Below are 24,358 nucleotides of genomic sequence, written 5' to 3' on the forward strand. Positions count from 1 at the left end.
GGTAAGGACACCACTGCTCACGGGCATCTTCATAAGGTTGTAGGCCAGGTGAGTCGCCGCCATGAACTGGGCCAAGGCAGGGTAGCCGAGGATGGCATTGTATGGAAGGCCGATGGGGGCGGTGTCGAAGTCGACCAGTTCCGTGCGGAAGTTGTCGTGAGTGTCGAAGGTCACCGGGAGGCAGATCTGCCCCAGGGAGTCGGTGGGGCTACCTCCGACGCCCAGGAAGGGCTTGCTGGATTGGAGTCGCTCCGGCGGCACGTGGAGGAGGCTGAAGGCCTCCACCGAGAGCACGTTGAGGCCGGCCCCGTCATCCATGAGGGTCCTAGTGACGGCCACATGGCAGATGGTGGGGGTGCATAGCATCGGGAGCGCGCCCGCACGGGCGGTGTTGGAGGGGTGATCGTCCGAGCTGAAGGTCAAGTCGGCCTTGGGTGCCACCCAGCCCGGGGGGCTTCACGGCGCTTGAGGACGGCACCGATCTGGTGGACAAACGGCTTGACGTGGCAGCTCGAGGGTAGCGCCTGCGAGCCGCCCAAGAGAGCTGCGACGACCGGGGGCGCCAGCGCAGCCTAATGGGCGAGGAAGAGGCTGCGCAACTCCTCCCAGGAGGCCACAGAAGCAGCTGGCAGGTGGAGCAACCACATGCGCGGGACGCCAGTGAGGGCCATGGGCAGCCAGTTAGCCATGACCCGGTCGTCGCCCCCGGCCTTAAGGACGGCCTCCTCATACGCCAGCAGGAAAGCCAGCGGATCGGCCGCGTCGTCGTAGCGTGGCGGCATGTCTGGCTTGAACTTGTTCGGCCACCGCACCTGTCGCAAGGCGGGGACCAGGGCTCGGAGCCCCCTGGTCCCCGCGTCGCGTCGACAGCCGGAGCAGGCGGCGCAATGCCCGCCATGAGGGCGGAGCGCAGTGCTGATGGAGAGCGGGTCGACGGAAGGGGGAGCTTCGGCGCACCCCTACCTAGCGCGCCAAATGTCAGATGTTGGGTTCCGGCAGACCCTTGAGGTTCGAACTCTGAGATGCGCGCCAAGATCTTCCCCCTACCAATCCACGTCCAATCGCCTCGCGAGAATCTAAGCTAAACGATGAACAGCACGAGGGACACAAGATTTATACTGGTTCGGGCCACCGTTGTGGTGTAATACCCTACTCCAGTGTGTGGTGTGGTGGATTGCCTCAGGGGCTGATGATGAACAGTACAGGGGGAAGAACGGCCTCGCGAGATGTGTTCTTGAGCTGGTGTGGGGTTCTCGTAGGAAGGGATTCGGTCCTCGTTGGCTGGGTGAGAACTCGATGCCTTCCTACTGTGGTGGCTATCTCTATATATAGAGGCCCTGGTCCTCTTCCCAAATATTGAGCGGGAAGGGAGCCAACAACGGTCATTTTAAAGGGGAACATCTAGTACAAGTTATCCTGACTAAAGTTGGTCTTCGATTGCCAAAGGTACTGGCGATGACGCCGTCTTGGGCTCCACGGTGACCTCCATCCTGCCGCTCCGCTGGTCTTGGTCTCGTTGCACCGACATGGTAACCTTTGCCTGATGCCTCGATACTCCACGCCTGTGCTTGCCCCCTTTGCACCAAAGAGGAAACAAGGACACTGCGCAGGCCGGCGTCCGCCTGGCGCCCGCTTGGTCTCGATCGTTATGGCTTGCGTCATGAGCACCTCGTGAGGTACCCTTGCCTTGATCTCTCCGTCTCCTCGCGAGCCTGCCTGGCGAGGCCGCTCCTGAGGAAGCCTTGCGTTGTCCGCCCCGCGAGGCTTGGCCCCTCGCGAGGGTCGTGAGTTTACGTTGATGAAGATGGGCCGTACTGGGCCACCACTTGAGCCACGCCGCAGGCCGCAGGTAGGCAAGTCTGGGGACCTCCATTCCCAGAACGCCGATAGGTTGGACTCCACTCCCTCTCACGAGCGCCCATAGTTGTCTCTCTCTAAAGATGAACGGTACTGTGCCTTGCTCGTTATACACATCGTTCCTGCCAAAAACTCTTCAATTCCTCTGCTTCCAAAGACACCAGCACACAAGCATGACAAAGGAGTCGAAGTCCTTGCGCTGCGCCTTGGCCACCTGCTTCCTCGCCGTCGCCCACCAATTCTGTAGTGCTACTTGTCCTGTTGGCAGCAGAGACAAGCATATCCCTGTCCTCACTAAGCATTGATGCCAGACCTCTCTAGCGAAAACACAATGCATCAATATGTGATCCACCGTATCCTCCTCCTGCTCGCACAGCTAGCAGGGCGAGCTCGTATCCTGCAGTCCGTGCCGCGTCCTCCTATCCGACATCCACAGCCTGTACAAGATGGCCAACCACATGAATATTTTGCATCCGAGAGGAGCCCAGCACTTCCATATTGCTGCCGCCGACTGAAATCTGATCCCCCTTCACACATCATTTTGTATGCGGAGGCGGCCGTGTACTTTCCGGTAGAGATCCAAGCCCGAATTGGCCTATCCTCCACATCCTGATGCAACTGTACCTCTATCAGAGTTTCCCAGAGCCTGATGAATTGAGCCAGCCCTTCCGTATCTAGTAGTTCTCCTCCGATGTCATTAGTCCAGGCGTGCATGAACAGCCCGTCTCTCACCGATCTTCTGTTTGCCACTTGTGTCCTCACTCTCGCCACTAGAAGCAGCGCCACCTCCTGCACTCTGGCCCCACCAATCCATCTATCCTTCCAAAACAGTGTCTTCGTGCCGGCTCAGGAGGAGTGAAGCATCAAGTGGACTGCGGATTCCGGTGCTGGCTAGCCTATCCGTAGTCCAGTTTATGTTTTGGAGCAGAAGCCAAATGAAAAACTTGATCTTTTCCTCCACGCGCAGCTCAGTTCCGATTGCTTAATTCAGCCTACGAACTGGGCGTCGTAAGCAGCCTTGTCAGAGTAAACTCCATTGCTTGTCAGCTTCCAGGAGAAGGCGTCCTCAGAGTCTTGCATTTTGAAGCTACTCCCATAGCCCCAGGAACTGATGGATCTCGTCTTCCGTGTTCATGCGAAGCAACCCATCATCCATCCATCTCCCATTCTGCAGCTCCTAAATGTTACTCCCTCCGCTCTAAAATAGATGACCCAATTTTGTATTAAAGTAAGTACGAAGTTGAGTCATCTATTTTGGAACGGAGGGAGTACTTTTCTGCGAAAGCTTCCAAATGAGCGGCGCCATCTCAGTTGGAAGAGCACCTGGAGTGCTTGTTGCACACTCACTCCACTTTGTTCAGCTTCACCACTCCTTGGCACACTCACTCCACTTTGTTCCATACTACTTTAGCTTGATTATGTACAAAAGTGTACGGAAATGTACAATGTGATGGCAAGGGAAAATATCTGGATATTGTGTATACCACCTGGTCAAGAAATAGCTATTAATTGTTATTTTTATTGTTTGAACATCATTGTTCGATTAATATGTGCCCATGATAATAAGATGAGGTTTCTAAGAATTAACTCCGCCAAATTTGACTTCTGTAGGTAGAACATATAGCAGTATAATTGTTGCATCGGTACAAGACATCTACCAACATCTGATTCTATTTCATTGTGTAATTTGGATGAACACTAATGACACCACGATTACACCGAGCAGATCGGAATAGTGGTGGCATAAAAGCTCAAGCGAGGAGAAAAACATGTCCAGGTTATTTGCATAGCCCGCCCCCAAGCCTGTCACATGCAGCAAGATTGTTATGCAAATTCAAAATGGTATTTAGTTCATTGTTTCAGGCCTGAAGCGAACCTGCAGTATGTAATGCTTATCCTCCCAATGCTTCTTATCTGAACCAGCAATCGTTGGGCACTAACAATTAACAACTCAACAGATTAGGTATTTAGTCTCCCATCCCATAAATCCTTATACCCAATGTACAAAACGAACAAAGGTAAAGAAGAGAAAAATACGAGAGATACATGGACGAACAGAGATCACCTCAAGACAAACTCTAAACATAGTTTCTGAGGTGTAGTGCACTGAGAGAAGGCGCATGAAGAAGTAGAGGGGAAAGACTACGGGGAGCGTGAATAGAGGTGGAATACCTTTGGATTGACTTCGTCTCTGGAGTCTGAACATGCCTTGGGGGTGTCCGATCTGGTGGCGGTGGGCCTCGTAGTGGCTGCAGATGGAAGTGGTGTGCCTTGAGGTCGCCGGTTCCGCTGGTGGGTCGTGCCTTGGCTTCAGTTGTTCCTGATGGTAGAAGGATGATTCGGCGAGGTTGGCGGCGCACATCGTGGTCACAAAGCTTGGCATCGTGGCGATGCACTCTTGCAGCCTGAGCTCGTGACGATGCTATAACTGGACCCGGCATGGCAATCTTCACAAACCCTCGTAATCTTAAAAATCCTCAAGGTTAACCTGAATCTGAGGACCAGGCTTGGATGGGCTCAAGCCTGCCCACATAAATAAGTTGTGCGGCAGCTACAAAGTAGAAATTTAATTAAAAAATAGAATAAGGATATACAAACAAGAAAATCAGAAATTTTCATTTTACTACTAGTCAGCAAGAGGGCTGCAGCCCTCCCCTCCTATCCCGTCCAGCACGTAACGAGGCAGCAAGCCACCAACTAATCACTTAGGTTCAGGTGGACTGTCTTTTGGTGATTAAAAACATACAGTCCCCCGGCTTTGGTCAGTATGTTCAGATAATTATCAGGGAGGTGAAGGAGACAGCTGACCAATTTGTGGCAATCAACTTCATACATGGAAGTAGGAATTATAATAGAGAAGCTCATGTTTAGCTCATTCTTCTATTTCGTTACTACCTGGCCGTCATGGCCTGGTTTGGCACCTGATGGCATTTGTATGAATATTAGTTCCACAATTTAATAAAGTTTTTGGGAGCCCTAAAAAAAAGCCACCAGTTTCTTATCGCGTTCACCGGTTCGATCTCTATTGGTTGTCTATATTGGCAATGCCAAAGTTTTGGTTCAAATTTTGACTTTTTAGAAAAAAATCTGAAAAACAATCCAATAAATACTACACCCTCCGTCCCAAAATAAGTGACTCAACTTTGTATACAAAGTTGAATCACTTATTTTGGGATGGAGGGAGTACATGTGACCAGTACTAATCTAGGAAACTTTGAGCTTCTTTGGAAAGTAGGATTGAGATATAATGAATAAAAATGGATGTATCTACAACTAAAATACATCTAGACACATCCATTTCTGCGACAAGTAATTCCGGATGGAGCGAGTACATGTTTCCGGTAATAATATTGGAAAGTTTGAGCTTATTTGCACTAAATGATTATGATAATGGCTATTTTTCTTCAACAAAGTGTTAAGTTTACCCGGTGTTAACTTTGAGCTCACCCTCCATTTTCTTCCTGGATTCGCCAGTGCCAGCATCTGCGTTTTAAGACTCTCTCATCCATCTACATCATGCAGTGCAAAATCAAGATCTACAACATAAACCATTGCCTTCATGTGCTCCTCTAACTGGTCCAATCTTTCATGAATCAAACGAGGCTGACAAGTGCAAACTGTCAGTTGATCTGAACTCACGAATCAACTACTGGAGCAGTACGAATAGTGCTGAGAATTGGAGCATACACATCTCCAACTACCTGATACGTAGATGTGAATTATAAATCAAATGCGCTTCGTCAGTCCTTCCATACACCTTGCTTCTTGATTTTGCACTCATGCCACATCAATCAACAATGTGTCTGTCAAGTGCCACAATAGGTTATTAGGCTTTGCCTAACCTCACAGGGCACAACATGTTGTCCAAGCAACAACACTAAGAAATCACTATGGTAATTTCTCACATGTTAGAATGTTGACTACTTCGCAGATCCAATACATCACATGTCTTGCTCTTGTTAAGGATCAACTACTGGTGCATCCCTATCAAACTTGCCTGTATACATCATACCTTGTTACTGGCTTTCTTCACCAGTAATCCCCACATGAACAATGCCCACCTTTAAAGTGATGGAAACGTGTTGTATCCCTCAAGATGATTTCTCGATCCTCGATCTTGGAGATGAGCTTCGCAGCATTATGGCAATCTCCACAGACCCTGAGATTCTTGAATATCCTCAAGGTTAACCCAGGTGCAGTACTAATGAGGCCAAAAGCAATAGCGAGCTTCTCACTGTGCCTCATTAGCATCTGCACCTTAAGACTCTCGTCTACATCATGCAGTACAAAATCAAGATCTGGAACATAACCCATTGCCTTCATCCGCTCCTCCAACCGGTCCAATCTTTCATGAATCAAACGAAGCTGAGGATGCAATCTGTCATTTGATCTGAACTCATGAATCACGCCCTTTATCTCAACCCAGCTATACCCAGGTGTTTTGACAACTGCATTATCCTTCATCCACCTCCTTACTCTGGAGACGTCGGCCCACTGATTCGCTACAGCATAAATATTTGCCAACTGTACATATGTGCCTGCGCTGTGTGGGTTCTGTTGGATCAGCTTTCCAGCAGCAAACTCAGCAAACTCCAGGTTCTTATAAACTCTGCAAGCAGCCAATAGAGTGCCATAGGCAGAAGGATGTGGCTCAAAAGGCATAGAGCGAATCAAGCACACAGCTCTTTCAAGCAAACCGGCTCGGCACAGAAGATCCACCATGCAAGAGTAATGATCAGCCCGGGGCTCGACTCCGTACATTTCCTGCATTGTCTCAAAACACTGTATTCCAAAATCACAAAATCCAGTGTGGATACAAGCTGTCAATACTGCCACAAAAGTAATCCAGTTAGGCTTAACACGTTGAGCCTTCATCTTTTCAAACAAGTTGATAGCTTCCTGCCCGTGGCCATGCTGTGCATAGCCTGAAATCATTGCATTCCATGCAACCGCATCCCTTGTACGCATCTCACTGAACAGCTTGCACGCGCCGTCCAAGTCGCCGCACTTGCAGTACATGCTCACGAGCGACGTGCCAACAGTTATTCTCCAACTCAGCGGCAGCTTGATACACCACTGATGTATCTGCCTCCCAAATCCCAGGGCAGACAGGTTGCTGCATCCAAGGAGCACACTACTTAATGTCGACTCGTTTGGCCGAACATCGACATCCCTGACTATCGTCTTGAACACCCTCAAAGCATCATCCGCGCGTGAATTTTTTACATAGCCAGCAACCATGGCGTTCCATGAAACCAAGTTCCTCACCGGCATTTCCTGGAACAACTCCGTTGCCTTGTCCACGTCCCCGGCATCCATGTACCCTGACACCATGGCTGTCCAAAGAACGGCGTCCTCCTTGTCGGGCGCGTCCCTAAAGCACTCCTCGGCCATGCCCATGTCTCCAGCGAAGGCAAACCCGGAAACCATGGCGTTCCAGGAGACGGAGTTCCTCGCAGGCATAGCCAGGAACAAGGCCCTGGCCTCCCCCACGGCCCCGTTCCTGGACAGCCCGGATACCATGGTGTTCCAGGACGCGACGTCCCTGTCCGTCATCGCGGAGAAGAGCTCCCGGGCGCCGCGGACGTCGCCGGCGGCGAAGTGGCAGGAGAGGAGCGTGTTGTAGGAGACGACGTCGGGGTGCGGGATTCGGTCGAACAGGTGGCGCGCGTCCGCGAGGCGGCCGCCGGGCGCCCTTGCGTAGCCCGCGAGGAGGCGGTTGTAGTCGGCTGTGGTCTTGCGGGGCGTGGACGCGAAGGTCTCCGCGGCGCCGGCGAGGTCCCCACGCCGGACGGCTGCCGTGGTGAGGTAGCGGGCACCGACACCGAGACGAAGTCGGCGCCCGATCATCTGTGTTGCACCATGGGAACGCGAGTAGAGTGGGAGGTGGGCGCTTTCCACACCCTCTTTGCTGCACACCCTCTTTGCTGTCTTGCCTTCACTTTTGTTGAACAAAAACGGTGTTCTTTGCTTTTGGTGAAATTTACTCAAAAATCAAGCAAATGTTCTCACATGCGAGGATGATGATATGGTTGGTGTAATGGGAATAAAAAAAAGATAATGATTTTAATCGGGCGTCGACCACTCGCTCAGGCTGCTCTCCTTTACACAGCTCACGGTGCTAGAGAAAACGGGCATGGGGGGCTGGAACACGCCACTGGCATCGTCAATAGCCGTAACTGGTGGCAGAAAAGCTTCAAATGATAGCGCGATTTGTTGCGACAAGCGGCTTGCTGGGGCAAGATGCGTCAGAAAAGTTTCAACCGGCGATGCGATTTGCTACGACGACAGGGGTGAAAGGAGCTGCAATCGGTGATGGGGATGCTGGAGCCGTTGCCGATGAAGCTGGAACCGGCGGATTTTGTTTTTTAGCCAACGGAAGCGATGCTGCGACGACGACAGGGTGGCACCGCGATGGCAGCAACCGGCACCTATAAAAGCTACAATGGACGGTTTGTTTTGCTGTGATGCTCATGGGGTGAAGCGGTAACCCGGAAGACCAGGGTGAGGGCAGCAGACGGTGCACCCGTGCGCCGAGCGTTGATGGCGGGGCAGCGCTCACGATGTTGCAACCATGGGGCAGCAAGCTGCAACCACCACCGGCCGATGATACGTTCTGCAAGAGTAAATTGCAGAAAACCACCACTTTGAAGACAAGTGTTGCGAAAACCACTACAATACATTTCTTTTGCAAAAAACACCGTGTCTTCCGTAATCTTTTTGCAGAAAGCACTGATCGGCGGATCGGGCTCAGTTAAGCTTATTTATGACAGGCGGGGCCCGTTTTTTGCGCACGTGGCACCGTCGGCCGTCCCGACAGCCGTTAGACGGCGTTTGACGGCACCGTATGCCTCTGTTTGATGGACCGGTCAAAAGACCTGTCGGTGCTGCCCCCACTCCACACTCCCCACTCTCTCTGCCCTTTCGCTTACTCCTCCTCTGTCTTGCTCCTCTGCTTTGCTCGCCGCACCCGCCGCCGCGTCGCCGCGCCCGCGACGCGCCGCCATGGTGTCCTGGAGCGATGAGTCCGATAGCAGCGAGCACACCGTGGAGTATGTCAGCTCAGGTTCTGACGACGGCAGAATTAAGGTAAGTTCAGATTTTTAGGGTTAGGGTTTGTGATTTGAGGGATTTCTTGAATGAGCTTGTTTGCTGACATGTGGATCAAATGCCTGGTATTCCTATGCACTACAGATCCCTGTTACCACTGAAGACTCCGATTTCGAGGGACTTGAAACGGAGTCGCTTGTTCTCTGCAATGAACATCAGAAGCCTGCAGAAAGGCGTGTTGCTTTTGAAGGAATCCACACTGGCAGGAGGTTTCTTTGCTGTGCTGAGAAGGTATATTTTGAGTTAGGAAAGTGGATCAGAAACAATTGTTTACTCTGGCAGCATCTTTTCCCCTTGGTCTGGCTACATTGTTAAGTTAGGTCACTTTGTTTAGTGTAGCATGCTATTAATAATTTAAGACAGAATATGCATGGGTTACTGGAGCAGGACAGAGGATGCAACTTGTTTAGTATGACATGTTAGGTCATTTGATTGATTTTGTTTACTTTATAGCAGGACAACATTGTTTAAGTAGCATGAGGACATGTTAAAGTAGTCCTTTTTTCAGCTAGCAAGCTCAAGCTCTGAATTTGAGGATATTAATTAAATAGTGTTGCTTGGAAGCATTTTAATGAATTTGTTTATGTTAATTCTGATTTTGTTCAGGAAGGTGGAAACTGTGGATTAGTTGAATGGATTGATCCAGCTTGGCCCATCACCCTTGAGAATGCATTAACCAAGTTATGGTTTATGTATGACAAAAGTAGGAGAGACAGGACTGAGGAAAATCTTATGCATTCATTTGCTGTTCATGACCTGACACAAGAGAAGAAGAAGCTGCAGGAGAACTATGATAAGTTGGTTGAAGATGTGAATGGACTTTTGGATGCTCAGGAAAGGAGGGCAGAGGTAGAAAGGAAAGATCTTAAAACCAACAAGCTTCAGGAGAAGTATGACATGGTTAAGAACTTAGCAGCTGCTCAAGCAAATGTCATTAGGAACATGAAGCTCAAGCTAGCTGAAGAGAGGAAGAACTTGCAGAACCACATTGATCAGCTGAACAAGACAGTTGAAGAGAGGAAGAACTTGCAGAACCACATTGATGAGCTGAAGAAGACAGTTGAAGAGAGCAATGTGAAGCTGCAGGGGGGCAAGGCAATCATAAATGGATAAGCAGGTGGTTGTGGAAGAGAAGAATGGGAAATATCATTTGGCATTTGCTGACCTTTTGCAGTGTGTGGTTTGGCATTTGCTGTAATGATGGTAGTTTAAATTGTATGAACTATGAGTACTTCTGAACTATGGTTATGTAATGTAGTAATCTTCAACTATGATTATGTATGGATTTGAAGTAATGTTGATTGTGATCTTTAGTAAGATGCTTGCAAATTTATGATTGTGATCTTAAGTATTTTACAGTTGTTGAATCTGATCTTAAGTGTGTTTATGCTCAAATGACGATTGTGAGCATCAAGTTGGGTCAATTAGTGGATTGTGGCTTTTTATCGATGAGGAGGCATCAAGTAGGCTTTTTTGGCTTTTTATCGATGAGGAGGCATCATGCAGGATTTTTTGGCTTTTTATCGACCCCGAAGGCATCAAGTAGGTTTTTTGGCTATTTATCGATGAGGAGGCATCAAGTATGCTTTTTTAGCTATTTATCGGCCCGGAGGCATCCAGTAGGTTTTTTTGGCTTTTTATCGACCCGGAGGCATCAAGTAGGCTTTTTTGGCTATTTATCGACCCGAAGGCATCAAGTAAGCTTTTTTGGCTTTTTATCGACCCGGAGGCATCCAGTAAGCTTTTTTGGCTTTTTGTCGACCCGGAGGCATCAAGTAAGCTTATTTGGCTTTTTATCGCCCCCGATGCATCAAGTAACTAGAGTAGCACTATATAAGTTGATCATCACAGCACTACTAGAATGCCATAGTTTGACAGAAGGATCATAACTGGAGTAGCACTACATAAGTTGATCATCACAGCACTACTAGAATGCCATAGTTTGACAGAAGGATCATAACTGGAGTAGCACTACATAAGTTGATCATCACTTGATCATTACAGTACCAGAACCTAAGTTGGTCATTACAGTACCAGAACATAATAGTAGCAGTGTCTCACAACATGATAAAGCATATTTTGGATCACAACATCAATCCCATGCTGCACCAGAAGCAGTCAGGTAGTCCTTGATCTTCTGGGTTGGCTTTCTGACTCTCTGGGAACCACTGTTTGGTCTTGGAGGCAAGAAAACTGCCATTGCTCCCTTTGCAGCAGTTGAAGCCCTAGTGGATGTAGCCTTACCCTTTGCAGCAGTTGAAGCCCTAGTGGTTGTAGCCTTACCCTTTGCAGCAGTAGCAGATCTTGTTGATGGTGCAGTGGCAGAAGATGGAGTTCTTCTTGCTGGTGATGGTGAAGTGGCAGTAGATGCAATCCTTCTTGGTGGTGCTGGTGCAGTGGCAGTAGATGCAGCCCTTCTTGGTGGTGCTGGTGCAGTGGCAGTAGATGCAGCCCTTCTTGCTGGTGCTGGTGCAGTGGCAGTAGATGCAGCCCTTCTTGCTGGTGCTGGTGCAGTAGCAGCATCAGGTGGATAAGAAGAGGTGCTTGGCTGCAAAAAGAACACAAGTAATTCATTTAGAATCTTTTTGTTACATGCATAGAGAACACAAGTAATTCATTTAGAATGTTTTGCATTGTTTGTACCTCATGCCTGTTCTTTCTCATGGCTAGTGCAGGCTTCAAAGCAACATTGCAGTTGGTGTACCTATGGCCAACTTTGCTGCAATTAGAACAAGTGATTGAGGCCATCCTTGAAGTGTCTTTTGGAGCCGGCTTCTCATGTCTGCCCTTTCTTCTCTTAGTTTGTGCTCTGCCTTTGTGTTCTTTGAAGACTGGAGGGTCAATGTCCCTACTATCTGTCTTTGTGTTCTTCTCTTGCTCCTCTTCATTGTGTTGCTCCCCTTGCACCACTTCCTCCACTTCCTCCAATTCCTCCAATTCCTCCTCCTCTTGATCATCATCATCCTCTTCTTCACCTGATGGATCATACAGTTCCTCCTCCTCATCTGTAGACCACATATCCTCAACATCTGTGTCCCCTTCAAAACGCAGTAATGGATCATCCCTCTGTTTTTTCATTTCCTCAAGCCTAGCAAGGATATCCCCATATTCTGACAGATTATCATCATCACTATCCTCTTCATTGTCCATAACTGCAACTTTCCTTTTCAAAGGAGTGGCCTTCTCTTTTTCTTTCTCATTCTTCCTAAACATTGCAATTTCCTTTCTCCTTCTCTCCTCCATGACTTTTTCTATTTGCAGTTGCTCCTCTGAATTGTTTGTGCTCTGTTGTGTTTGAAACTGTATTGGTCTTGGTTCTTCTACTGGTACTACTGCTGCTGTGTTTGAAACTGAACTAGGATGTGCATTGAACAACACTCCTTCTTCATCTACCTGATACAGTTGGGGCTCTCCAATTTCCTGCAGAGGGATCTGTTGCTCAATAACATTAGCACTGCAATTTATATGTGCAGGTTTGGGGGAACTGGCCCTAACAACTGTCACATTGAAAATCTTCTGCTTCTGCTGTACTATGTGGTCTAGAATTTCCTCCAGCATGTCATCATCCTCTATTTCTTGCATTCCTTCTATCCCTAGGCCAGGATCCTTCACATAGTACATGTAATCCCTCACCCCATATCCTTCAGTCTCTATCAGTGCAACTAGATTGTAAAATGTGATGTCTGACAACATCATAGTTCTCTCAAGATTATCTCTGTCATGAAAATGCATCCTCAATTCCCAAACCTCATCATCCAGACTGCAAATTTATAAAGAAATATAGTGGTGTATAAGTGTTCAGTTATAACACTTATGAAAAAGCAGGACAACATCAATACATAGCTTTGGGTTGCTTAAATAACCAATGTAGTACAAAGCAAAAAACTGCAATAACCCTAGCATGGTTCATTAAGATCTACTGCTTATAAACCATAGCTTATTTCAACTAAGTAAGACACACAGAACAGCTAATTTATACATAATGAGTTAATTTCAGAAAGAAATCATCGCAATAACAATCATAGGGCCAACAATAGGCAATGGAGATGGGGAAGGGGATATCACTACACACTAACCCTAGCCCTAGAAACGGGTCAAATAAGTTCACAGGAGAATGGGTAAGGGAAGGGGATCTCACTATACACCGCCGAAGGATGAGGCGATGTGGTGGCTTCCATTGGGATTCGCCTTCACCGCCGCAGCGAAAGATCTAGCCGCCGCGTATTCCACCGAATACTCCACCTCCGCATCTCGCGTCGCCTTGCTAGGGCTCGAGCTCCCGCAGAGCTCACCGCCTGGGTCGGGATCCGCGTCGCCTGCGCCACTGCCGGGAGGACCGCCGCCGCCAACACCGGCTGCTTTCGCCGGAGTAGCCATCTGCCTACGCGACGAGAGGAGGGGAGAGAGCGGCAGGAGAGTGGGAAAGAAGGCAGACGCGAGGAGGGGAGACAGCGGCGGCAGGAGAAAAGGGGGAGAAACGAACAGATGGGGGATGGAGGGGGATGGCACCGTCAAACGCCGTCTAACGGCTGTCGGGACGGCCGACGGTGCCACGTGCGCAAAAAACGGGCCCCGCCTGTCATAAACAAGCTTAACTGAGTCCGATCTGTCGATCAGTGCTTTCTGCAAAAAGATTACCGTAGACACGGTGTTTTTTGCAAAAAAGATGTATTGTAGTGGTTTTCGCAAAACTTGCCTTCAAAGTGGTGGTTTTCTGCAATTTACTTCGTTCTGCAATGTCGAAGCAACGACTCATCCACAGGCAAGAGCTACAAACAAGGTTGTGATGGCGAGGTTGCAAGTACATCATCAACAACGAGGCCTCACGTCCATGGCTGGGTCGGGACGGTCAGCGGCGCTCACTGTCACTCTTTCCCTCCTACGCACGGTTGCATGATTTGGGGAAAAGACAACCACGGAATGGATGAAGAATGAGCCCTAATCCGACGGTTGAAGGACAAAGGACAACGCAACGAACGCTCGGGATGCGACCAGCCAAAAGTTGCACTAGTCAATCGGCGAGCATTGGCCATACAAAAACCACATGTGCCAAATGAGTTCTTACATGGACAAACAAAAACATTGACACACACATCTTCGAACTTAGAGCACATGGGCTCCTCAGCAAAAAATTAAGTTGGTCGAGTTCATGCCAGATGCCAAAAAAACACACTCAAGAATGACAATAAAAGCGATCCATTGCAGAAAAAAGAACCAATCACGAGGAAGAGAAAACGATTCATTGCAACCATTGTCTGCCAACTACGAACGGAAGAAAAGGGGTTCCCATACATCACTGCTCTCAGACTGACTGAGCAACACATAACTTGTCTTGCAGTTCACCAACATTATTAAAGGGAAACAGTTTGTCAAGTCTTCTCCAACCCCCAAAACGAAAACCACTGCTTGTACTGAGTACGACACGTTGATCACCTCTTACGCTTCGCCTTCCACTGCTTGAGGATATGCTCCACCACTTCCCCCATGCTAGCCTTCCTGTTCTCTTTGTTGTTCCACAGCTCCGAGACCACGTAGCTGCCGCTGGCATTGTACTCGTTCATCTCCACCAGCGCAGTGGTCACAGCCTTGTAAACCTCTTCGCCCAGCTCCTCCTTCAGCCCCACCAGCTTCTCGTCGCCTTCGTCGATGATTTGCTGGGGGACACATCACATATCATTGCATTATGTACTTGTCACAAGTGTCTGTTTAAGACAAGAAGGCAGCAAGATAAGAATCACTTCATTTGATCGTTCGTACCTCAGACTTTTCACCTTTGGTCACTATCTTAAAAGGGTGCCAATTAGCATCCCTCAGATTGTCTTGCCACATGGAGCAAAATTCAAGAGCTTTTGTATCCGCCTCCGCGCCATACTTTGGCTTGCAAGCTTCAATAAACGGCTTCTCATCCACTTGACCCATCCTCCTGATTCCAATGTTGCTACGAGGGCCCAACAGATCCACCAAGCCCTGTAAACCAACAAGCTCAAGATTTTAGTGTACAGAATTTTGCCCGCAAAATAAAAACTGTTAAGGAGGACAAGTGTGTATGCGTGGGTGTATGTAACATTACCGAAATAAGCTCTTTCTTTGCATCCTGCAGTTCATCATTGGTCATCCTTTCCTTGATAATCAGAGCTTGATTTAGCTCTTCCAGGTCTTCCATTGCGTCGATTCTATCCTGTAGATCCTTGTTCAGCTCTTCAGTACGTTTCTTCACATCGACGCCCTCTCCCTCCATGTGCTTCACCACCTCCAGCTTGCCTCTAAGCTGTTGAATATCCAGCTCCAGCTGATGCTTCTCATCAAGCTGCTTCTCTAACAGCAAGATTTTGTTCAGAGCGGCTTCCTTCTCTTTCTGAAAATGAATTTGACATGTCAGGGTAGATTCTAGATTCTGGAATGGAAACTCTCAAGACATTTGAATGACACTAACAATTGGAAGGGTAGGATCGCATACCTTGTGTTTCTCAACAAGAATCCGCACACCTTCATTGGCTTTTTCTTGCTCAATTCTTGCCATGTTAAGGGAGTCGTTTTGACCATCATTCTGAAGGGAAATTAGTTCAGCAGTAAGATAACTAGCCAGCTAGATATTTCTACAAAAAGATCACCACAAGCATGCCGAAACGCTAGTATTCCGAGAACAATATCAGTATATAGTAAACAGAGTCAAATTTTAGACCAAGAAAGCAATTCACTGAATTCCGGTATAAATGATGCATTTTATAGTAAACAGTTATGTGAGTGAATTTCATACCTTCTTCCTCTCATTCTCCAGTTTTCTTCTTTCCATGTCAGTTTGAGCAACTATTTCACTTAGTTGCTTTGATCTCCTTTTGATGTCGTTCTCTTTCTCATCCAACTGCTTTCTCAGCTGATCAGTCTCATGGAAAATTTTCAGCGAATGTTCACGGGCAGTTGACTGCATCTTTCGCATTTCTGTAGAGAAAACAAACAAAACATGATACAGTAGACATGATCATATTCGCAATGCGAACGAGTGTACCATTCATACAGCAATTGCATGAGACTCTGGGGAGTGGGGGATACCTTCGTTGTAGCGTTGGTCCAGCGAGTCGTTGTCTTCCATGGCCCTTTGGAGAGCGAGATCCATCTGATTACACTTGCACTCAAGTTCCATCAAGTACTTGCTCTTGGCACTAATCTGGCTCGTCAAACTAGTTATGAGAGTGTCAGTCTTGCGGGACATCTCTTGTTGCAGTTCAGCCACTGTCTTGAGATCACCATTTTCTGACAAGAACTTGCCAACTGGATCATCTGCTTTGTAATCCTCCTCTTTTGCCAGCCAAGCAAACATGTACTTGTCACTTTTATTTGCCTCCCAATCCGTTTTACCCAGATGATGTGATTTGTAGTAGTTGTGGAATCCCAAGGCATCCTTGAACCCGATCCAATCCTTGTTGAAACGGACTATTGCAAAGCCAGTGTACCCGCCGTCAGGAGAATGCACAGCATTGAAACGTATGGGTTTGAAACCGGCTAGCTGTTGCATTACAATGGCTCCACCTCTCTGTGTTTGCTCTACTGGAACATTGGCAAGGATGCCCATCCAGGGCCAAACAAACAGCTCCTGGTCCTGCACTGGCTTTGGAGGGTTGATCAGCGCCTCGGCCTGTCGAGGCGGCAACGAGCCTGCTGCATCGGCATGGTCAGTCTTGAGGTGACTGGCCAGTGCCTGATGGTTTGCCTTCACTTTGGCAGCACGGTTGGATGCGCCCACACCAATTGCGTGCTGAAGCAGCTCATTGTAGCGGTAGTCCTGCTTCTTCTTCCCGGGGCAGAACGGACATCTAAACCTGTCTGCGCCGAACCTCGCCACAAGCTTGCCAGACTTGAGGTCCGTGTACGCCTTGTCAGCATAGTCATCGATATCAGTGTCACTTAGCTCTGACGACTCGTCTGAACTGCACTCCATACGAGACCTGAAAATAAGGAATGATTAGCTAGAAAAATTGCACCAAGCAGCAAGACAGTGGACTGACAATAGAACAAAAACATACTGATGTTTATGCCAAGCAACTAACTAGCCAAGAAACACTAAGCAGTTAACACACTGATGTTATGTAACCAATTCACAACAACAAGAGGAGCAAATGTTATGTAACCAACACCAATTGATAGCAACAAGAGAAACACCACCTCTTGTGCCCACCAAGCATGTTATTATAAATCAATAAATGCACACGTATATGCAACAGTGTTGGAGATGTAAGCCTGATTCGACGCTGCTCATACACACTGAGGGAGCGCATGCACATTCACATACCAAATCGCATACTAAGGAGAACACGACTTAAGCATGCAGATGCGGGCTAAAGATTAACGCCAGCGCACCTCCTTCTCAACGGCCACAAAACCCTCTAAAGCAATACCCCAAACACCTCACACACTCGTGCTCGAGCAAGAGAGATTAACCAAAACCAAAAGAAATACCGTGCGGTGCTGCCAACAAATAGGCAGAGACCTAAATTAGGCAGAACTAAAAGAAACGAGACCACGACGGTGCTGCCAAGAACACCGTGTATCGTGCATCTCAGGAAAGGAGGCAATCGATCGTGGAGAAATAGAGCCATGGATCATGATCTTTTTTGCACATTTGATCAAATGCCTGGACTGCATCACCCACCCACCCATTTATACACGTTTGGTTCTTCTGTCTTAGCAGGCTGCTGCTGCTGCTCATGCTGCTCGTTGGTGAGGAAAGGGATGTAGAGGGGAAGATGCGGACCTTTGAGCAGATCGGCTCGTTGTTAGTGAGGAAGAGGATGGAGAGGCGAAGGGTCGAGCCTTGGAGCAGGCCGGCTTGTTGTTAGCGAGGAGAAGGATGGCGAGGTGAAGGATCGGACCATGGAGCAGGTTGATGCGAAGGGCGGCGGAGTTTCCGGCGGTCTGCGACGGCATGGCAGAGCTCATCGAGGGCGCGCGCAGCGGCAGCCACGGATGGGAGGCCGAAGCGGCTGCCGCCGTGGCGATTTGCGTGAGGGGGGAGAGCGCCGGGCAGCGCGAGCGAGGAGGAGGTCGGGCAGGGCTGCGGTCGCGTCCGCCGCGTCGATCTGGGCGAACGTTCGGCATTGGGCGGCCGCCGTCGCCGCATCGACGGCGGACGCTGCGAGCAAGAGAGATCAACCAAAACCAAAACCAAAAGAAAACCCAAAAGAAATACTACCAAAAATTAGTACTAGTTGTGCGCGGCGAGCAAGAAAGATTAACCAAAACCAAAAGAAAACCCAAAAGAAATACTCCCAAAAATTAGTACTAGTTGTGCGCGGCGAGCAAGAAAGATTAACCAAAACCAAAAGAATCCATGGAAAAGGAAGCGGAAAGAAAGAAGAGCAGAACGAGCACAGATCATATCATACCATTGGTAAAAAAAAATATTAGAGTGAAGTGCACTGTAGGTCCTTAAACTATTTCAGGGGTGTCACGTAGGTCCTCGAACTATGAAAATCGTCATTTAGGTCCTCGAAGTACAGTAAGTGTGTCATCCAGGTCCAAAATCTCACTAACCCCCTCTAAATGGCCAGCTGGCATGGTGAACAGTGCGAAAAATAAAAAATCTGAACAAAAAAAATCTGAAAATCTTTGGCATCAAAGATACCCCTGGTGCGTGAATAGTAAAAATGTTCATTAATTCAAAAAGATGTTCGCGAATATGGGAAAAAAAAGTTCACAAACAATAAATTTGAAAATATGTTCGCGAACCACAAATATTGTTCGTGGGTGTGGAAAAAAATGTTCGTGAACCACAAAAATTCCTGACTTTAAAAAATGTTAGTGAACTTTTTATTAAAGTCGCAAATATTTTTTCCGAATTCATCGTTCGCGAACATTTTATTAAAGTCACGAATATTTTTTCCAAATTCATCGTTCGCGAACATTTTTTTAAAGTCATGAATATTTTTTCCAAATTCATCGTTCACAAACTTTTTTTAAACTCGCGAATATTTTTCCCAAATTCATCGTTCGCGAACATTTTTTTAAAGTCGTGAATATTTTTTCCAAATTCATCGTTCGCGAACTTTTTTTAAACTCACGAATATTTTTTTAAAGTCACGAATATTTTTTTCCAAATTCATCGTTCGCGAACATTTTATTAAAGTCACAAATATTTTTTCAAATTCATCGTTCGCGAACTTTTTTTGAATTAACGATATTTTTACTGTTCACACGCCAGGGTCTCTTCGATGACAGAGGATCTCGGTTTTTTTATATTTTTTATATTTATTCTTTGTTATGTACTGTTCATCACGCACAGGAATTCAGGACTGTTTGCCGTGTACTGTTACGGTTACTGTTTATGTGTCAGCTGGCCAGTTAGAGCTTGTCAGGGAGATTTTGGACCTGAATGACACACTTACTGTACTTTGAGGACCTAGATGACGATTTTCATAGTTTGAGGACCTACGTGACATCCCTGGAATAGTTCAAGGACCTACAGTGCACTTCACTCAAAATATTAATTAGAGATGAAAAAGATGAAGGAGAAAGGGGCAGGAAGAGGGCCAAGAAAATCACCAGCAAGGTCTCGGTCTCTCTCTCTCTCTTGGTGTGTCTTCAGCGAGGGAGATGGGGGAGGTGGGGAGAGAAAAGTGGCGAGGAGGGGAGCGGGGATGAATGGCAAGAGCCTCGCTGCAGTCCCCTCCCACGTCTTTCCTTTCCTCTTATATGCAAAGCGCGCAGCCCCGCACAGGCAGCACGGTGCAACTACTCCTGGCAAAGCCCCATCGTGGCCGCACGCGGCGCATCCGACGGGTAGGGATCGGGCGTTGCCGTCTACGTGATAGCAGCGGGGTGGTGGTGGGCCAGCAGAGACACTGCGGAAATGGCAGGCCTTGCTTGTTTGCTTGTGGACAGATGCGTTTTTTGACCGGCTGCCTGCCTGTCAGCTGGATTACGTGTGGCCTTGGCACTGGCCGTGGCTGGCAGAAGGAAAGTAAAGCAGGCGTAAGAATTCCAACGGCCGGGCACCTCCTACCCACCCTCTGCCAAACGCGAGCACGCACTCCACTATTTACGACTCCTGCTATTAATCCTACCAGAGCACTAATAATTTACAAACTGCAACATCAGTCTAGGCCTGGTGATATATGAAGAACAGGGAGGAAACAGAGTCTGCCATTCTGGCGCTCCATCTCTCGGCTACCTACCAAGGTAGCTAGCCCCTAGCAATTACTACTACTCACGGATTAGCGGGACAATCCACTAGGCTGCCGCCTTGTACTACAACCTACGCTCTTCACTTCATCCCATTCAACTAACGCACTCGTGTTTCGGTTCCCCACAAACCTTCCAGTCTCCAGTTAATCTTGCTTCAGAAGAGCAGTTTTTTAAAGCAGTTTGTTGACCCCTCAAAAATGAAAGTAAATCTAGCACGACTGTTCTAAGAAAAACAGGTAGATCAACAACAGAAAGAGAAATATACTCTAAAAAAAACGGAAAAAAAATCTCTCAAAAAAGAATCCTCTTAAGCCACCAGTCACTCGGACGACACACAGAGAGACAGGGACACAAAGACGATGATATCATGGCAGAAGAGAAAAGGAAAGAAGTAGAGCAAAGAAGATGCATTACCCCATCTCTTGGTGGCCTGGATCTCCTAGATCGACGGATCCGACGCCGATTAATCAACACCTGCAAGAGATTAACGAGAAGAGGCAGATAGATTAGGCCAAAGACAAGGAGGGCGGCGAAGCAAGTAAAGGAAGTTGCGGAAGACACCAATCGAACACGAACAAGAAGAAGAAGTAGGCAGAGAACGAGAGGAACTGCCAGTAAACCAGCAGGGGTCTAGACAGGAGCTAGATCGGGAACATATACGGAGACGAGCGTCCCTCCCAAATAACATGGGGAAAAACTAGCACCGGCAAGAGAGATTAGAAGCCAGGGGAAAAGAGAGAGGCGGAAAGAAACAACACAAGAAAGAAAAGCAGAGCGAGCGAGAGATCATATCATATCACTGGTAAAATTATCAGAGGAGAAAAGAAAGAAGAGCAGGCAGAGGAGGAAGAAGGCCGAGCAAGAAAATCACCACCCTCTCTCTTTTCTCTTACCGATTGATTGAAGCGGATGCGGGGAGGAATGGCAAGAGTCTCCTCTCCAAAAACCCTCTCCTCCTCCTCTGTCTAAAGGTGGGAGTGCGGGTGCCCACGGTTTCCTCTTATAGGCAGAGCTCTCGGCCCGGCGCAGGCAGCACGGTGCAACCACTCAGGGGAAAGCCCCATCCTGGCCGCACGCGGCGCATCCGACGGCGGCCGATCGGGCGTTGCCGTCTACGAGATAGCGCAGGGTGCTGGGCCAACCTGGCCAGGGAGTGCAGCTGCAAGACGGTAGAAAGACTGCGAAAATGGCAGGCCATTGCTTGCTTGTGTTTTTTACCGGCTGGCTGTGGCGGGCTGTGGCTGGTACAGTGCGGTAATTACTGACGATTGTCGAAAGTTGATGAGTTCTTTCGGTAAGGCGATAATAAATCATTGTGTGCGTGATCTAAACAAATGCGCGCATACTATTGCTCGTTTTAGTTTCTTGGGTCAGGAGTCAAGGGTGTGGCTTGATAAGCCTTCTGATTTCCTGATTCCGCTTATTGTAAAGGATATGATTATGAATTAAATAAAGTCGCTGAAGTTCAAAAAAACAACTCCACCGCGTGACCCCAAACGGACGTCCGTTTTGTCCGGATTCTGTCCGTTTGGGTAGGCCAATGGGGTCGTGTCCGGGCAGTTTCTGGGATGCGGTGGCCGTGCGTCCAGCGCGCGGCCGCATCTTGTCCTTGTGCACATTTCTTTGCAAGTTCTTAAACTTTTTTTATCATTCATCTTTGGTACATGACAATACATCATTACATTTTGACTAGTAAAGTAAGGCCAAAGAAAACAAGAACCACAAGAATACATTTGAGAAGATACCCAACTTCCATAATTGCTCCCTTGAGTTGGGTTAGCGCCTTCTCGACGCACTCATTGTTGATCTGCGGAGGAGGCTCGACGTTGCACCCTCATTTCTTCTTCAAGCCAGAAGTCTGATGCGGAACATCCCTCGACCATCCCCATGGATGTCACACCGCCACCGCAAGCATGGAGAGGACCTACGACGAGAGCTCACGCACGCCACATCGGAACCGAGGTGAACTCTTTCCTCTTTGAGTTTCATTCGGATTCACACGAGAGTCGGGTTCTACCTCAAATGGATACATTGTGCACTCGTAGGTATCAAGGAGAAGATCGTGAAGAGGCAAGGACGGAGACACAAGCAACTATGGAGGAGAAGAACGAGGAGAACCGGAGTCCCCTGTACACACCGGGTGCCCAGCCCCCACAACCCCGGGTGCCCAGCCCCCACAACCCCGGGTGCCCAGCCCCTCCACCTGGGCGCACCCCGGGTGCCTGGCCTCCCAGCCCCGGGTGCCCGGCCCCTGCCCCAGCCGCCAGCCACCGCACCCCGGGTGCCCGGCCCCTTGGCCCCGGGTGCCCGGGCCACCTCCCACGCCGGCCCAGTACGCCCCCGGGTGCCCGGGTTTTGAGGCCCCGGGTGCCCGGCCGAAGCCGCCCAGCCCCCTGCACCGACCCCGGGTGCCCGGGCCTAGGTCCCCCGGGTGCCCGCACCACTCCGAGGCCTGCGTGCCTTTTGGGCTTTTTGCCCTTGTATCCCTCTCCCCTCTGCCAACTCGTCCCTAGGCTATATAGGGACATCCCCTAGCTCATTTGGAGGATAGCAAAGTATTTGATAGACATTTGTGAGCTTTGCTCCATGGATCCACCCCACTAGGAGATCAAGACCTCCTCTTGGAGTGACCAAACATCAAGACCTCCTCCTTGGGGAAGGATCCCCATCATAGGATCATCAAGCCCTCATCTCCTTCATAGGATTTGGGATGAACTCTACCATGTATCTTATTTCCCTTTGATTGTTCATGTACCTTGTGGATCTTGCGTGTTTGTTGGTCTAGTGGATGTGTGATTTGGACTTGTTCTTGAGTGTTCCTCTTGTTTTCCCTCTTGTGTTCATCTTGTTCTTGGGGATTCCCCCTCCAATTCGCGAAAGATCTTCACTTAGGGTTCCACCCTACAACATCTTGGTATCATGAGGCATGGTTTCTCACGAAATTGGAGCCCCCCATCTTGTTCTCTAGCCTAATTTTGTTGTGTTCCTTCCCAAATTCGAAAATTCCCCACCAAAAATAGCCCCAAATTTTTTTGTGATTTGTTGGTTTGATGAGATTTTGTTGGATTTGATCCATGGATTTGCTTGGTTTCAAGTGGATCTAGCCTTCCCCCCATCCATCTCCACCTTTTCCTCCATGAAATCCACCAATTTCTTGCATCTTTCCACGAATTTCCGCCCAAATCCGACACCCCCGGGCACCCGGACCTCAAACCCCGGGCACCCGGACCTCCCCGCCCACCCCCGCTGACCACCCCGGGTGCCCACACCCCAAACCCCGGGCACCCGCACCCCCGGTCTGTTTGCCTCGGACCACCCCGGGTGCCCGCACCCCCCAGAATCAGCCGCGTGCACTTTACATTTTTGGCCATAACTTTTGCTCCCGGAGTCCGATTTTCGCGTTCTTTAGCTCGTTGAGTAGCTATTGAAATCCCCCATCCATCTAGATAGGTTCCAACACCATTTGACTCCATCAAAAATTTGGCATTTTGGCATTTTTGCATAGGCCATCCATCATATCATTCGCAAAACCACCATCGCTTTCCGCCACCGAACCCATTTTAGTCCCATATAGCATTTGTGGTTGCTTGAGTGGTGACTTGAGTCTCCTAAGGTGTTTCGGCTACTTAGGGACGGTCGCTTCATCATCAAACATCACCACCACTTCCGCATTGCTAACTTCGGAACCACCAACGCATTCCGCTACCACCATTTGACATTTTCATTGAGATTTTGAGTTTGCGGTTTTTTACCGTTTCCTAAGGTGTTTCGGCTACTTAGGGACGGGTCTACATCATCTTGGTACCTACATCAAGAACACCGCCACTCATCATCGCCGCGAGGTCATCATCGACATCGACCACTTCACCAATTTGACACCCTAACCGTAAGCAAGAACAGTACCCTCTATATCATCTTGGTATTGTGGTATCCTATCATTGTACATTCTTGCCATTACATTGTTAAACCCTTAGCCCATTTTGCGTCACTTGCCTATCGAGACTAGCCATTTGAGTATTGCCGGCAACGTTACTTGTGCACATTAGTGATCCATACCTTCCATTGCATACATACCATATCATATTGGTATCATTTTGGTATCATCATATCATCCCTTGTGTCACAAGATCGTTTCTGCATATACAATTGCTATCTTGGTTTGTGCATTTCGCATAAGTGGCCATATCAAAAAAAAGAATAAGCTTTTAAGCAC

The 24,358-nt window shown here is 48.5% G+C and overlaps 2 protein-coding genes across 4 annotated transcripts; both read right to left on the reverse strand.

Moving 5' to 3' along the window:
• Positions 1-3,345: 3,345 nt before the first annotated feature.
• On the reverse strand, positions 3,346-7,897 carry LOC119335219 (pentatricopeptide repeat-containing protein At4g16835, mitochondrial-like). The gene is made up of 4 exons (XM_037607378.1): positions 5,283-7,897; positions 4,030-4,408; positions 3,734-3,793; positions 3,346-3,660 (listed from the first exon to the last, which is right to left on the reverse strand). The coding sequence occupies exon 1, from the start codon at positions 7,705-7,707 to the stop codon at positions 5,887-5,889; it is 1,821 nt and encodes a 606-aa protein (XP_037463275.1). The 5' UTR covers positions 7,708-7,897; the 3' UTR covers positions 3,346-3,660; positions 3,734-3,793; positions 4,030-4,408; positions 5,283-5,886.
• A 6,288-nt stretch (positions 7,898-14,185) lies between these two features.
• LOC119340160 (factor of DNA methylation 1-like) lies at positions 14,186-21,134 on the reverse strand. 3 transcript variants are annotated; one of them, XM_037612061.1, is made up of 8 exons: positions 21,039-21,134; positions 20,560-20,619; positions 16,018-16,910; positions 15,725-15,906; positions 15,425-15,514; positions 15,038-15,322; positions 14,725-14,934; positions 14,186-14,621 (listed from the first exon to the last, which is right to left on the reverse strand). In XM_037612061.1, exons 2-8 carry the CDS (start codon positions 20,562-20,564, stop codon positions 14,397-14,399), a joined length of 1,890 nt encoding a protein of 629 aa, XP_037467958.1. In that variant the 5' UTR covers positions 20,565-20,619; positions 21,039-21,134; the 3' UTR covers positions 14,186-14,396. The 3 variants fall into 3 exon arrangements, with proteins under 3 accessions (XP_037467958.1, XP_037467957.1, XP_037467959.1); XM_037612060.1 differs by lacking the exons at positions 20,560-20,619; positions 21,039-21,134 and adding an exon at positions 17,835-18,097; XM_037612062.1 differs by lacking the exons at positions 20,560-20,619; positions 21,039-21,134 and adding an exon at positions 17,717-17,839.
• Positions 21,135-24,358: the final 3,224 nt, after the last annotated feature.

The sequence above is a fragment of the Triticum dicoccoides genome, chromosome 7B, assembly GCF_002162155.2.
Source record: "Triticum dicoccoides isolate Atlit2015 ecotype Zavitan chromosome 7B, WEW_v2.0, whole genome shotgun sequence".
Taxonomy (NCBI): Eukaryota; Viridiplantae; Streptophyta; class Magnoliopsida; order Poales; family Poaceae; genus Triticum; species Triticum dicoccoides.